Source organism: Mobula birostris, chromosome 11 (genome assembly GCF_030028105.1).
Source record: "Mobula birostris isolate sMobBir1 chromosome 11, sMobBir1.hap1, whole genome shotgun sequence".
Classification (NCBI taxonomy): domain Eukaryota; kingdom Metazoa; phylum Chordata; class Chondrichthyes; order Myliobatiformes; family Myliobatidae; genus Mobula; species Mobula birostris.
Window position 1 is genome coordinate 96,547,890 of NC_092380.1, and position 16,699 is coordinate 96,564,588.

Sequence of the window (16,699 nt, forward strand, 5' to 3'; positions counted from 1 at the left end):
TCCATTTGGACGGGTGGACATTAAATTTTGAGTGCGCAAGCACGAGGAATTCTGCAGATGCTGGAAATTCAAGCAATACACATCAAAGTTGCTGGTCAACGCAGCAGGCCAGGCAGCATCTCTAGGAAGAGGTACAGTCGACGTTTCAGGCCGAGACCCTTCGTCAGGACTAACTCTTTCTTCAGTTAGTCCTGACGAAGAGTCTCGGCCTGAAATGTCAACTGTACCTCTTCCTAGAAATTTTGAGTGCTGCTAATTTGCTGAGCTCCTCCTATTGTTTTAGTGTAATCCAATGCTTCAACTCTTCTCTCCTCGGATACTAACCTCAGCTTCTTTGGTGAAGACACAAGTATTCACAGTACCAGACTACATCCTCTGCCTCAACTAGGAAGCAGATTCCTTTTAACTAAACCATAAGCTGACCCACTATTTCCCAAACTATCCTTCCACTTTTTTTCTGACAAGTTTACAGATTTTTGGTATTGCCTTCATGTTACTTTCATGCTAGGCGAATTGTCAAAGGCAGGTTTTCTTTTTGAATTTTTTCCTACACAGCCAGTGGTAGGTGCCCAGAATGCACTGCCAGGGATAGTGGTAGACAGTGATACTATAGAGACATTTAAAAGGCTCTTAGATGGGCAGGTGGACGTAAGAGAAACGAGGGGTTATAAGTTGTGTAGGAGGAAAGGGTTAGATTGATCATGGAACACACATAAAAGTTGCTGGTGAACACAGCAGGCCAGGCAGCATCTATAGGAAGCAGTGCAGTCGACATTTCGGGCCAAGACCCTTCATCAGGACTAACTGAAAGAAGAGCTAATAAGAGATTTGAAAGTAGGAGGGGCAGGGGGAGATCTGAAATGATAGGAGAAGACAGGAGGGGGAGGGATGGAGCCAAGAGCTGGACAGGTGATTGGCAAAAGGGATATGAGAGGATCATGGGACAAGAGGCCCAGGGAGAAAGACAAGGGGGGGGGGGGAAGCCCAGAGGATGGGCAAGGGGTATAGTGAGAGGGACAGAGGGAGAAAAAGGAGAGAGAGAAAAAGAATATGTGTAAATAAATGTAAATAAATAAATAACGGATGGGGTTTGAGGGGGAGGTGGTGCATTAGCGGAAGTTGGAGAAGTCAATGTTCATGCCATCAGGTTGGAGGCTACCCAGACAGAATATAAGGTGTTGTTCCTCCAACCTGATTGTGGCTTGATCATGGAGTATGTTTATACTAGTCAGCGCAGCATTGTGGGCTGAAGAGTTCTATGCTCTATGTTTTACTTGCTAATATAATTGCATATTGTTACAGCCGTTCTTTGTTCCTTTTGCTTTGGAATTGTGTCTCCTGACTTTCCAATGATCATTCATGACTAGAACATGACGATCAATGGCTAGAGAACTTCATAAATCAAAATATTGAGTACAGGAGTTGGGATATTTTGGTGAGACCTAATACAGAGCACTGTGTGTAGTTCTGGCTATCTGTTTGCAGGAAAGATATCAATAAGACTAAAAGAGTACAATGAACATTTACAAGGATGTTGCCGGGACTTGAGGACCTGAGTTATAAGGAAAGGCTGAATAGTTAGGACTTTCTTCCCAAGAGGGTAGGAGAATAGTAGAAGACGTGATAGAGTACACAAAATTATGAGGGGTATAGTTCGGATAAATGCAAGCAGGCTTTTTCCACTGAGATTGGTGAGACTAGAACTAGAGGTCATAGGCTAAGGGTGAAAGTTGAAATGTTTAAATGGAACTTGAATGGGAACTTCTTTACTCAAAGGATGGTGAGAGGGTAGAATGAACTACCACTGGTGGATGCGGATTCGATTTCAACATTTAAGAGAAGTTTGGTTAAGTACATGGATGGGAGGGGTAGAATAGTATTTTGGCACAGACTAGATGAGCTACAGGGCCCATTTCTGTGCTGTAGTGCTCCATCACTATACAAGTTCTTGAACAGTGCTCCGAGTAGGTGACTCAGGGGAAAGGCCACAGATGTAGGGAGCCAGCTGGGAGAGAGAAAAATGTTATTACAGGCTCCATTTTTGATTCTACAATTCCTCTAGAGTAACCCTCTCTGTAATGCTCACCAGTAACTGCACCATCATAAATTTCCACTCACTTTTTGAATGAGAATGTATTTGCGTGCCAAGACCCGAGGGGATATTCTGTTAACAGGTGCAGCATTTGCCACATGCTATTCAACACATTTGTATGTGTTCAAACTCTGCCCTTTCTGCATTTAGCAATACTTCCACATTAACATGCCGGCTTTCTGGCCCATATTCAAATGAGGTAAAAATTAACAATGGATGCTTCCATTACAATGAGTACAAACTCACCATCACACCTGCCAAACACAGCATGTATGCATTATACTGAAAACATATCGGCCAGTTTGGAAATCTCCCTCAATCAGTTCAGTAAAATCGAACATGCAAGGAGTAACGGCTCTAAACTCAGGCAAACTTCTCCAGTTTCAAGCATTAGTCAGAGAAGAGGCTGTTGGAATATTTTGGTGATACATTGCTGTTACATGGTTAAAAGGCCCAGTAACTGTAAATGAAACTCCCACACACCGCACATGTCATAGCGCTTCACAGCAATGTAACCTCTAATTGGTATTGGTGTTCAATGAAGGAATTTTACAAAGAGACAAAGGAGAATAGGGAAGTCTATATAATCAGAACATTGGTCTATGAAAGGTCCTATATAAAAATGACAAATTTATGAAAAAATTTCATGCATTCTTGAAGCTCCAATATTGCCTGACATATAACACAGCAATTCAAAAGCAATAATATCAGTCTATTATGCTAGTTGTCTTCAAAATCAATTTAGCCCCTGGAACATATGACAGAATTAACAGTGTTGTCCATTACCATTACTGATAAATCAGGTAATGTGGTGCAAGTGACAAAATGAGATACAGCCTCTACCAAAAATGAAATTATTAGCATAATAGTTTCATTGTCAAGAACATTGGTAATCTTTGAGCATTAGAGGATACTCTGCTGCTGTATATGCAAATAATTGCAGGCTCCAATCCGCTGTTATAATTTAACACTACAAGTGCATTACCATACAGTACCATGAAGCGCTTATTCATGAAGAGCCGATGTTTTCGCTGCATCTGTGGGGTAACCACGAAAATGAGTAAAAATTGAAGTGAAAAGCATTGCATGTGTGTGCTGAGACATAAAAGCCCATTACTATTCTACACAATCTCAGATCCACACAGTGATAGCAGAAGCAAGATGTTCTTAGTTGAGCACTAGATCCTTGACTGACATTTAAAGTTCAACTGCATTCATCAAGAACGATTCCCCAGTGCCAGAAAGATGTGTGATATAGTGAATTACATAAAGGGAAGATGGAGAGGCAAAAGAATAATGAAACATTCAGTTGCAGGCTCGGTCGGGCCATCACCTAATAAGTGTCTGTGAATTATGATCAACAGAAAATTGTATCCCATCATAAAGAAATAATGCGTAAAAAGATATACACTAAATATTACACATTCGAGCAACAACAATACTGAATGAAATTAAACTGCTACTTTCATTGAGAAAACAAAGTTGTGTAATATGAAATGCCCGGCTGCTCAATATATCTAAAACATGCAACGCTGATGATCTAGTCCTGATAAAGGGTCTCAGCCCAAAACGTCGGAAGCTTATTCCCATCCGTTGATGCTGCCCGACCTGCTGAGCTCCTCCAGCACATTGCGTGCATTGCATCTGCAGTATCTCTTGTATCCAACACATGCGCTAGAGCATAGAGTTGACATCACCACACACGAGTTGCCCAGATTTGGCTTCCATTTACATTCGCATTAACCATTCGCATAACTTCTACATAGTGGTTTTCATGTACAACCACAGGACTGCTAATAAAAACAAATACCAAAGGACAGAACATACCTCTTCAAGATGTCAAAAATTCAAATTTTTACTTGCAAAACAAGATTTGGACAATGTATTTTCTTCTATCCTGCTACATTTTCCTACATTCTCCTTCCCTATTGTCCTAGGTAAGATCATATTTCTTTCTTATTCATTTAGATATTGTGGGCATTGGTAGCATTCAGTCAAAATATGTAGCCTATACTCAACAGGAAATGACAAGGGCCTCCTTCCTGAAATGTACACGTTCCAATGATGGAGAAACTATCTCAGTGGAGTGAACAACTACGGGATTTTCATCATATCAATGTCTCTTCTTCGTTGTACTTTACCATGGATTGCATCTGGCTTGTGGAGGGAACTTGTGGATTGCTGTAATCCCATGAACCAAAATGTCTTGATTCTTGAATGCATTTTGGGAGTGGCCATTGAAGCTTTGACAACTTGCTGCAGCGTTCTTTGAGGATCATAAACAGAAGAAATTGTGCAGATACTGGAAATCCAAAGCAACACACACAAAATGCAGGAGGAACTCAGCAGGTCAGGCAGCGTCCATGGAAATGAATAAACAGTCGATGTTTCGGGCCAAGGCACTTCCTCAGGACTGGAAAGGAAGGGGGGAAGATGCCAGAATGTAAAAGTCGGGTGTGGGGAAGGAGAACAGCTGGAAGGCGATAGGTGAAGCCAGACGGGCAGGAAAGGTAAATGGCTGGAGAGGAAAGAATTTGATCGGAAAAAAGAGTGAACCACAGGAGGAAGGAAAGGAGGAGGGGGCCCAAGTTGGGGTGACTAGTAAGTGAGATGATGTAAGAGGCCAGAATAGGGAATAGAAGAAGGGAGGGGGAGCAAAGGTTTTTTAACCAGAAGGAGAAATCAATACTCATGCCATCAGCTTGGAGGCTACCCAGACAGAATATGAGGTGTTGCTCCTCCACCCTGAGTGTGGCCTCGTTGTGGCACAGGAGACGGAACCGATATGTCAGAACGGGAATGGGAATAGGAATTAAAATGTTTGGCCAAGGGGAAGGTCACTTTTGGCAGGTAGAGCAAAGGTGATCGACGAAGTAGTCCCCCCAACTTATGAAGGGTCTCACCAATGCAGAGGAGGCCGGATACAAGAAATAAGCCTAGCAGATTCACAGGTGAGGGGTTGGAAGGAGGTGCTGAGTGGAGGTGAGTGGAGGTGAGGTGCTGAGTGGAGGTGAGTGGAGGTGAGTGGAAGTGAGGTGCTGAGTGGAGGTGAGTGGAGGTGAGGTGCTGAGTGGAGGTGAGGTGAGTGGAGGTGAGTGGAGGTGAGGTGCTGAATGGAGGTGAGGTGCTGAGTGGAGGTGAGTGGAGGTGAGGTGCTGAGTGGAGGTGAGGTGCTGAGTGGAGGTGAGGTGAGTGGAAGTGAGGAGGTGAGTGGAGGTGAGTGGAGGTGAGTGGAGGTGAGGTGCTGAGTGGAGGTGAGTGGACAGGTACAGCACTTTGGTCATTTGCAGTGATAAATGCTAGGAGGGAGATTGGACAAGAGAATCATGGAAGGAGTGATCCCTATGGAAAGCGGAAGAGGGCTGGTAAAGATATGCTTGCTATTTGGATCCCTTTGGAGATGGCAGATATTGTGGAGAACCATATGATGGACGTGGAGGCTCACAGGGTGGTAGGCAAAGGTAAGAGGAACTCTGTCCCTGTTAAGGCAGCGTGAGGGCAGATAGCCAGGAAATGGAGATGTGGGTGAGGGCAACATCAATGGTAGAGGAAGGAAAACCCTGTTCTTTGAAGAAAGAGGATTTCTCTGATATCCTGGAAAGGAAAGTCACATCCCATGAACAGATGCAGTGGAGACAAAGAAACTGAGAAAAGCGAATAAATTTTTTTTTACAGTACAGGAAAGAAAGAGGTATATTCAAAATCATTGTGGGAATTCGTAGGTTTATAAAATATGTTGTTTGTTCAGCTTGTCTCTAGGTATGGAGACAGATAGATTGAGAATGGTTGGGGGGGGGGTGATGGACCAAGTGAATTTAAGGGGAGGGTGGAAGTTAGAGGCAAAGTTGATGAAATTGATGAGCTTGGCAAGGGTGTGTGAAACAGCAACGATGCAGTTATTAATGGAGCAGAGGAAGAGTTGGGGGCATTACTGGGAAAAGGCTAGGAACATGGACTGTTCTACATAGCCAACAAAGAAGCAGGTATAGCCTTTGTAGATAATGCATAGTGCAATCACATTGTGCCAGTGGAAGATAAGTATTTAGGATAGGGGATTGAGTGCCAATAAAAAGGGGCGTGTTGGAATTAAAACTAAAGTGTTGTTGGAGATATTTTTGCTTAGGGAGGTAGAAAATATCCTATTCTATATCAGACATGCCTTGTAAATGCCAAGGAACTTGTAAGTGCTCGGTTGCTAAGTTGCCCCAGCATACCCGTCCTTTTGACTTGCTCTTGTGGCCATGGTATTGATGTGGTTAGTCCGGTTATTTTATGCTAATGGCGAATTTTAACAGCTCCCCAATCCACCACCTCCTTTCACCTTCCTCCGCCCCCCCCCACCACAACTCACCAAACCACCCGCTTCTCCAAACCCCAACCCAAGGTGTTGATAATGGGAGACTTGAGGATGGTGAAGTAATTGAATATCAAGAGTCAGTAGCTAGGCTCTCACTTGTTAGAGATCATCACCACTTGCTACATACACCACTCACCTCTTGCAGCTCAAGACTGAATTCATAATTTTTCAGGACCCAAGTTATTAAACTACTAAAAAAAAATAATCAATACTTCTGAAATGCAAAATATAGCAGCCAATTTGAACAAGCAAGCTCCCTCAGTACTGGCCATGCACATTAAGTTAAAGGAAAATGGTGCCGCATCAGTTATACCTACAGCCCAGGAACAGAGAAGAACAGATAGCATCATTAATGCATATACTGCACTGACTATACAGCACAAATTCTGTATTCATCAGAGAAAATAAATCACCTTAAACCAGTTAAAAATACATCACTAAGGACCTATTTACTCAACTTTTAGGGAGAAGCAAAGGACACTACCTGAGAGGCAGTTGAATTTGAATGATATCGATTGACACATCTGCTGCAGTGCCAATAATGAGTTTGCATTGAAACAGTTGTGGAGTCACAGAGTCAGAGTAACACAATTTGAAAACAGGCCCTGTGGCCCAACTCATCCATGCCAAAGCGACCACTTAATCCAATTCCTTTAGCCAGCGTTTGGCTCATGTCTCTCGAAACCTATTTTATCTATGTACTTATACAAATATCTTTTAAAATGTTGCTGTTCTTCCTGCCTCAACCACCTTTTCTGGCAGCTTCCTTCGTGCAGGTGCAGCAGGACTAGACAACAGCTAATACTGTTCCGTTGCTCAAGAAAGGCCCTAAAAATAAGCCAAGAAATAATAGGCTGGTGAGCCCAACATCTGCAGTGGGTAAATTATTGGAAGGCGTTCTAAGAAACACGATATGCAAGTATTCGGATAGGCAGGGACTGATTAAGGGTAGTTAACACTTGCTTAGTGGAAAAAGCCAGAGTGTGGTGGTAGATGGCTACCTCTCTGAATGGCGGCCTGTAACTAACACTACACAGAAACTGCTGGAGGAACTCGGCAGGTCAGGCAGCATCTATGGAGAGAAATAAACAGTCACTATTTCGGGCCGAGACCCTTCATCGGGACTGGAAAGGAAGCGGGGAAGAAACCAGAATAAGGAGTTGGGGGAAGGGAAGGAGTGATATCTGAAGCCAGGTGAGGGGAAAGGTGGGTGGGTGAGGGAGGGAGGATGAAATGAGAAGCTGAGAGGTGATAGGAGGAAAAGATAAAAGATAAAGGGCTGGAGAAGGAAACTGATAGTAGAGCAGACCATGGGAGAAAGGGAAGGAGGAGGGGCACCAGAAAGGTGACAGGCAAGTGAAGAGAAGGAATAGACAGCGGGATAATTGATCTGGCTGGCTTTGTCCTTTGTCGTACGCAGCATATCTAAAGAAGATTTTCCACGGTCACAGATACTGGAACAATTGGACTAATTCTGGGGTCTAGTTCTTTGCTGTAAAGTGGGGTCTCAGTTGAGGCCGATGATATTTTATTTATACAGCCCATACTGACATTTAGAGGCAAAGTAACACAGGTGGAAACAGATCTTTCAGTCCAAACTTGTCCATCCCAACCATAGTATGCACTCATTTAGTCCTATTTCTCTGCATTTGTTCCATATCTCCCTAAACCCCTCCAATCCATGTACTCATCCAAATGTCTTTTTAAAGTGTTACTATTGTTCATGCTTCAACATCCTCTGACAGCTCGTTCCATATGCACACCATTCCCACCATGAAGAAGTTACTTCTCACTTTAAACCAATGCTCTCTAGCTTTTAGTTTCTCTTTCCCTGACAATTGTGTGCTCTCCCTATCAATACAACTTAATTTATACACCTCTGTAAGGACATTTCTCAATCTCCTATGTTTGAAAGAATCAAGTCCAGGCTTGCCCAACACCCCCTATAACTCAGTCCCTTGAGTACTTGGAACCTATCTATCAGTGTATTTATTTATCTATTTATTGAGATACAATGTGGAATAGGCCCTTACAGCCCAGCAATCCCTTGTTTTAATCCTCGCCTAATCACAGTACAACTTACCATGACCAATTAACCTACCAACTGGTACATCTTTGGACTGCAGGAGGAAACCGGAGCACCCAGAGAAAACCCACTCAGTCACGGGGAGAACATACAAACTCCTTACAGACAGCGACGGGAATTGAACCCAGGTCGCCTGTACTGTAAAGACATGTTTCTTAGAATGAAATGATAGCTAATGGTGCTTATGATGGCAGGAACTTCAGGATGAAACCAGAGTACAGTGACCACATTCCACAACGGACCTAATTAAATTTAAGACTCCAGGTCAGAGTGAATTTTCTTACAACAGTTTTACATAAGTAAAGAATGAGAGAGATTTTATATTAGGAGGTAAAACACAAGCATGCCCTGGACCAAGGTAAAAGCATGCACTATTTTCACAAACCCCAGCTCAAGCATGCATAGCAAACAAACACCACAGGTAGACGGACATGTGAGCAATGGCTGCTTACCATCTTTGGAGGACCAGAGATGAGAGAAGCAGTCTCTGTTGTAGTGCTTAGTACCTGATGAGTCATCAAGGAGAGATTCTAATGTTAGATTCCAGATCAAGCAAGCCATCCTTCAGGGTCTCAAAATGAGGTTAACATGAATGGCACAGGCAACCAAGCACGGCAAGGGAATAAAACTAATAAAATTTCACTGGAGAAGTGGCAGAGCATATGTCACTGTAAAGAGGAATGAAGTAAATAGTTACACCATATACATCACATTTTCCTTGTCAATTGTACAAAAGTACACAAAAATCTTTTGAGTACATGATAAGATTAGTCAAAGTAGGTTTATTTCTCAATTTAATGAAATTAAATTACCCCTCTCTGAACTCCACCAGCACTGAAGATCTTTGCCCTCATCTTCGAACACCTTGATTTATCCTACGCCACTAACTGACCCTGAACTCTGTCTTCGGATTCCTAGGCCTCAAGCTATGAAATTTCCTTTCAAACCCTTTCCACCTCACTTACTTTTCCCAGATTCTCACCTTCTCAATCTGTCCCAATCTTCTGCTGTGTTACTATATCATTTTTAATCTGATTATGTCTCTGCAAAGGATCTTGTATCATAGAACAGAACAGCACAGGAAAGAACAAGGCTTTTGGTCCACAATGTTGTGCTGAACTAATTAAATGCTTAACTAAACTAATTCCTTCTGCCCATACATAACCCTCCATTCTCTGCACATTCATGTGCCTTTCTAAGAATCATTTAAGTGGCTTCATGTTAGTTGCCATGACTACCACTCTTGAGAGCATGTTTCAGGCATCCACCACCGTGCAAAAAAACTTGACCTGCACACCTTGGAACATAACTGTTCATAACTCAAACACACGCCTTGTAGTATTAGACATTCTCACCCTGGAAGAATGATAGTCTATTGATGCCTCTCAATCTTATGAGTTTTGATCAGGCCTTTCCTCAGCTTCTGCCTCACTAGAGAGAACAGCCCAAGAATGACCACCTCTCCTTAGCACTTAGGGAAGCCTTATTACATGACAGTCACAAATACATGCCATTGTGTTTCTAGATATCAAGTTATTGTCAGTTTACAAACTAACTTTTAAAAAAACAAGAGCAATTAGGGTCACAGAGTACCACAGCACAGATACAGGCTCTTTGGCCTATCTAGTCAATACCAACCTGTTTTTCTACCAGCATCTGGACATACCCCTTTCATGCATGTACCTATCTGAACTTCTCTTAAACATTGCAACCAAACCTGCATCCAATATATCTGCTGGAAGCTTGTTCCATACACATAACACCCTCTCAATGAAGAAATTCCCCATCAGGTTCCCCTGAAATATTTTACTTTTCACCCTAAACCTATGACCTCTAGCTCTAGTCTCACCAAACCTCAATGGAAAAAGGCTGTATGTATTTACTGTATTTAATATAATGAAAGATCGCCATTATATGAAAGAGCTGATAATTAGAATCAGCTATCTTAACTGTTGGGATAGATAATAACAGGCTTTGCCACTGACTAACATCCTGAGAAATAAACTTTACATAAGTTATACATTCAGTGGCCACTTTATTAGGTAGAGCTGTACACCTGTTCATTAATGCAAATGTCTACTCTGCCAATCATGTGGCAGCAGCTCAATACGTAAAACTATGCAGACGTGGTCAAGAGGTCCAGTTGTTGTTCAGCCCAAACATCAGAATGCGGAAGAGATGTGATCTGTGACTTTGACTGTGGAATGATTTTTGGTGCCAGATGGGGTGGTTTGAGTATCTCAGAAACTGCTGATCGCTTAGGGTTTTCACACAAAAAGTTTCCAGAGTTTACAGAGAATGGGGCAAAAAACAAAAAATCATCAAGTGAGCCAGAGTTCCATGGGTAAAAACAGCATGTTAATGAGAGAGCTCCGAAGAGAATAGCCAGACTAGTTCAAGCTAACAGGAAGGTGACAGTAACTCAGATAACCATGCATTACAACAGTGGTGTGCAGAAGAGTATTTCAGAATGCACAACATATCAAACCCTGGGTTACAGATGCAGGCTACAGCAGGTTCCACTCCTGTACCTAATAATTCAGTGTATATCAGCAACTGATTTGATCAGTAAATCCAATGGCTAAGCTTACTTGGCTTTAGCTCAATATGAAAGAAGCACAACTTTGTAGAGTCACTTTGTGCTTCCATATCAAAGGTCAAGACTCAAACCTTTACAGAAATCTCTTTGACTTCATCTCAGACTGGAAAATAAAGATGGACAGGAAGTTAAATGGTTGGAGTATTTGCTGGAGACCTTAACTCACTGTATGCTTCAGATTCAGATGCAAGCTACCAACTAGCAACTCCTTGGAAAAATTTCAAGACCTTCCACATTAACAATCCACCAGCAAATTAGAAAGAAAAATGGAGATAATTGAAAGATACAACATGCTTAACCCAAGGGGTTATTAGAACATGGAAGGGCTACCAACAAGCATCGAAAGAGGCCAAAATATCATATGGATGATCTATTTTATAGGACCAACACCAATGTATTGGGGGCCCTTTATTGACCGCAATTTCAGTATTTGCTTTCAGAAGAATGAAGTATTTTGGAGCCTGTCTAATCTTAATCAACTACTGCTTGAGCAATCAAGACTTCAGAGAGAAAATAAAAACCTCCATGCCGTTTCTTTTTGGCTGCTTCATCCTGCAGGAGCACAGAACTAGAGAACGTGGATGAGCACAGAGTCCTTAATCTGAAGGCAATTTCAGATTAGGGATGGCAGGGTGGAGATATGTCTCTACTAAAAGAGGTGTAGGGCTTTCGCACCGCTAGCCTGCAGGTCACCCTTGGGCAAGGTGTAGTACCTACTTAGCCACCAACTCCCCCCCCCCCCGCAAAAATCAGGGCCACATGAAGCCATGGGAGCAGGTGGTGGATGGTCGTACAAGCAGCTGGTGCATATCACAAGTCCTGGTTATGTGACCACTGACGCCAGGGAAACAATCCCTGAAGAGTATTGATAATGGTTAGATTCACCTGTCTTGTGAAGACTCTGCCCAGAAGGCAATGGCAAATCACATCTGTATAATAATTTGCCAAGAATAATCATGGTCATGGATAGACTATGATTGCCCACATCACACGACATGACACAAAGTGATGATGATGATGATTTAGGATTCAATCAGAACAATTTTTTTTTACTTAATGTTTGCCAGTCTTATGAATTCTTAACTCAAAGTGGTGAGTGCTTAGTTGCTGAGTATATTCAAGGATGACATCAACAAATTTCAGAATGCCAAGGGAACTAAGGATATGAGAATCATGCAGAAAATATAGAATACAGAACTGTACAGCACAGTACAGGCCCTTTGGCCCATGATGTTGTGCCAACCATTTAGTTTACTCGAAGATCAATTTAACCTTTCCCTCCCATATAATCCTCCATTTTTCTTTCATCCAAGTGCCTCCCTAAGAGTCTCTCAAATGTCCCCAACCTCTACCTCTACCACAACCTTTGACAGCATGCTCATGTAAATGGTGTCTCTCTCTCTCACACACACACTCACTCTGCTCCATGTCTCTCTCTCTCTCACACACAGCCCCTTTTCCCCATGCAGAGAGAATCAGTGATATGTATTTAATATTTCAGTAATATTTGGGTAATATTGAAATATATTGTTTGATTAAGCCTTCTTTGTTGTTTATACAATTCAATACGAGTCCTATGTAAAAGTACGGGAAAGATGACCGAGTTAAAAAAAAAGCAGAAAACTGATGAATACATTGGCTCAAAAACAGTGAGTACAGGGTGATAATAATAAGTTTTAAAAAAGAGCAGGCTACATCAGAAAGATAGATATGCTTAATTGCATAAGAGATAACTAAATATTGTATATTGAGCAAATTAAGCAGTATTTTGAAGCAAATGAAATAGCTGATGAGAAACAAGTGCCAGTTTTACTAACTGCATTAAGTGAAAGAGCATACAATTCTGCTTTGAAGTCTAACTGTTCCAACCAAAGCAGTCCAAATGAGCTTTGCTGATATTATGAAAGTAACACAGGAACATTTAGAATCGAATGACTGTTAACTGCAGAATGCCTTAGGCCTCATAAGCAGAATCAAATGAAAGGGCCTCCATTTCAGTGTATGTGGCTGAAATTAAGAGATTGTCTGAGCATTGTCAGTTCAGTGGAATCTTACAAAAAAGCATTCAAAAATGGTTTCTAACTGAAGCGCAACTCCCATTTAAGAGAGAAGTTGAAATCACTATCAATGGAAACTGCATGCAGAGAAGAAATGGAGTTGCAGTCAGGAATGAAAGGGAGCATAAACAAAATTGCAATGTCTAAACAGAAACCTGCCTGGCCAAAGAAATTGTGTTACCATTGTGGCAGGGGCTCACATACACCAGAGCAGTGCGGGTCGGAAGGCAAAAATTGCAGAAAATGCGATACAGTTCAAGCTTAACTGTCATTCAACCATACATGAATGCCCATAAACACAGCCAAACAAAACAGAGTTACTCCAGGGTCAAGGTGCGAAACACAGTACCAACAGTTATACACAGCACAAGGCTCATATAGCATAAAGAAGATAGTAAGCACAAATAAGATATCAGGTAAAATACAGTCACACAATATATATATATATAGTCCCAGACCCTGAATATTACCGCAGTCTGCAAACACAATATGGCTTGTCTTCTGCCAAGCAAGCACTGTGCAGCAGCTCAGATTCCAGTTTGGATACACGCAGCACACTGCCCCGCCACACCATCTCCAAAGCTTCTCTTCTAGGTGGCTGTTAACAGGCAACACCGGGGCTTGAGGCCTTGTCCTTGCTACGACCAGAGCCTCACAGCTTCCCTGTCATCTGCCAATAAATCAGTGAACTGGACTCGCAGCACTCCAAATTAACAATGTCCAACAGGGTCCAAGAGGAGCAACTAAAATTGTTAGACTGCACACGGCCTTCACAAACCAACCCGTCTGATGCATATAATTCAGGTAGCACCATCAGCCACACAAAGTCCAGCTCATTCAGTTTTTCCACCAACGAGCAACTTCCTGATGGGGTAGACACACAGCACTTTAAGTTCTTAACGTGTGTCTTAAATGTCTGGCCCTGCACCAGCTGCTGTGACCTAGCATGCCGCTAATTTACCTGAAGCCAAGACACATACAAAGAGCATGACAGGCAGATAAAAATAAATGGACTGCACAGGGATGAGAAAAAGATAAAAAGTCAAACTGCAGTTTCAAAGAGCACTGACTGCATGCTGTTGATGAAAAAAAACTGAAAATAATGAGCGACATAGGCTAAGTAGCCTTGAAATTTACAATGTGTAAACTCATAACGGAGAAGCAATATGGCATATACCAGAAGTGAGCAGCAAATTAATTAACACGGAATTTGACACTGGCTCAGCAGTTTCAATTATTACACAAACTGTGTTTGAACAACATTTCTAAGATACTGAATTGAAGCCTGCAGATATCCAACCAAAAGCTTATAATGGAGAAAAGATAACCCCTCTGGGGATGACATTCATAACAGTGAAATACAACAACCAACAAGCCACATTAGGCTTGTATGTGGTAAAAACAGGAGGGTCAGCATTGTAGGGTCATGAGCAGCTGAGACAATTACAACTTGACTGGAGATCCGTCCACCAGTTGCACACCACATCCCCTGCAACAGTCAACTGAAAGCAAATTAAGAAAGGTACTGGATGATGCTACGTGTTCAAGGATGGCATTGTTAAATTTAAACATATAAAGGGTAAAATAGTGTAAGGGGGTTTTGTCTTTTATGTTACTGTGTAGGCTAATTAAAATGGCTTCTTTGTTATGTTATACTTAGGAATGCTTCTTTGTTATGTTAAACGCTGTTAAACGCCAGGGGGGCTACAACAGCGTTCAATGAAAATGCCATGTGCAAAGCTCATCCAGTTCCTTATATCATCCATGATCAAGTCGCCTGTGAGTTGGATCACAAGGAGGCTGAAGCAACTCTTTCCAAGGTTCAGTGGAACCCATGGACAACATCAGTGGTCCCAGAAGCCAAGAAAAATGGGTCTGTCAGGACCTGTGGTGATTTTAAGGTCAGCATCAAACCAGTACTGAAAGTTGATCAATGCCATCTGCCCAGGATGGAGGATACTTTTGCAATCTTTCTGGAGGGAAACACTTCAGTAAAGTAGACTTAGCCGAGGTCTCCCTGCAGATGAAGTTGGAAGAGCCCAAAGAGTTTCTTACCTGCAAATTTATTGCTATAATAGGCTTATTTTTAGAGTAGCACCTGTACCAGCACTCTGGGATAAAGTTATGGCCCAATTGCTACAGGCTGTCCAGGCATTCAGTGTTACCTGGGTGAATCATTGTTACTGGTAAGGATGACAAGGAGCATCTCCAAAATCTCAAGAGAGTCTCAAAAAGATTAGAAGATTATGGGCTCAGAGCATGATGCAACAACTGTGAATTATTTAAACTAAGCATCATTTGCTGTGGCCACACCAATAACACACAAGCATTATACAAGTTTGCTTAGAAAATTCAAGCAGTGGTGGATGCCCCAAGGCCAAAGGACGTGTCAGAGTTGTGGTCCTTATTTAGGATTTATCAATTACTATAACAGATTCCCGCCAGATCTGGCTACGGTGCTCCAACCCTTGAACTCATTACTACAGATCAGGAAGAAATGGTAATGGGTAAGTCAATGTGAGGTGGCTTTCAAACAGCTAAAGGAAATGGTGACATCAGACGCTGTACTCATACATTATGATCCACTTCGTCCACTGAAGTTTGCCTGCGATGCCTCGCCTGATGGTATAGGTGTAGTCATGTCACATGAGTGATGAAAGTGAACTTCCCACAGCCTTTGTACTATGTTCCCTTAGGGCTGCAGAGAAAAGTTATGCACAGATTGGCAGAGAGGCCTTGACTCTGGTTTGTGGTGTAAGATGTTTCAACGTTTACCCTCATTACTGATTATCAACCACTGCTGTCCTTTTTCAATCCACAGAAGGGTGTTCCACTGAGAGCAGCAGCACAAATACAGAGATGGGTTCTGTTTCTTGGGGGTCACAATTACAACATCGATTTGAAGAGGATGACTAAACACGGAAATACTGATGGCCTGTCCTGTTTATCCTTGGAAAAGGAAATACCCAAAAAATTTACGATAAAGGATACTACGTTTAAAGGGGAGGGAGAGGAGGGGAACGTGGGCACATGGCCAAGTGGTTAAGGCATTCGTCTAGTGATCTCAAGGTCGCTAGTTCGAGCCACAGCTGTGGCAGCGCATTTCTGTCCTTGAGCAAGGCACTTAACCACACATTACTCTAGTGTCTGTGCGAAGAGTGGCGCCCCACACAGACTTCCAATCTGCACCTTGTAAGGCATGAAAATGCCCGATGCAGGCGTCTCATGGTCTGAGTCGACGTTCCATACGCTTAAAGCATTCTCCCTAATGCAAATCAGAAGTCTCCTTTTTAAGCAGAGATGATCAATAGAGAAATCAGAAAAGACCCCACAGTCTCTCAAGTCTACATGACAACCCCAAATATTTAGAATGAGCAGCAGAAACTCCAGTTCCCCACCTTTACCAGAAAAATTGCCTTGACGGAGTTGCCTTATCTGGGGATTGAGAGTTGTTGTACCATCCAAGCCGAGAGCTATATTCCAGTCATCTAGGCGTGGTCAAAATGAA

The 16,699-nt window shown here is 42.3% G+C and overlaps 1 protein-coding gene across 5 annotated transcripts in view; it reads right to left on the minus strand.

The window, feature by feature from the left end:
- The window catches only part of ano5a (anoctamin 5a), a 196,659-nt gene that overhangs the window by 117,631 nt on the left and 62,329 nt on the right, over positions 1–16,699 (minus strand). For 3 of the 5 annotated variants that reach the window (XM_072272736.1, XM_072272733.1, XM_072272732.1), the window contains one exon: positions 8,988–9,041. The exons of the other annotated variants lie outside the window; for them this stretch is intronic. In XM_072272736.1, coding sequence (XP_072128837.1) covers positions 8,988–8,990 — 3 coding nt within the window. In that variant the 5' untranslated portion in view covers positions 8,991–9,041. The remainder of the gene's footprint in view (positions 1–8,987; positions 9,042–16,699) is intronic. 5 annotated transcript variants of the gene reach the window in all.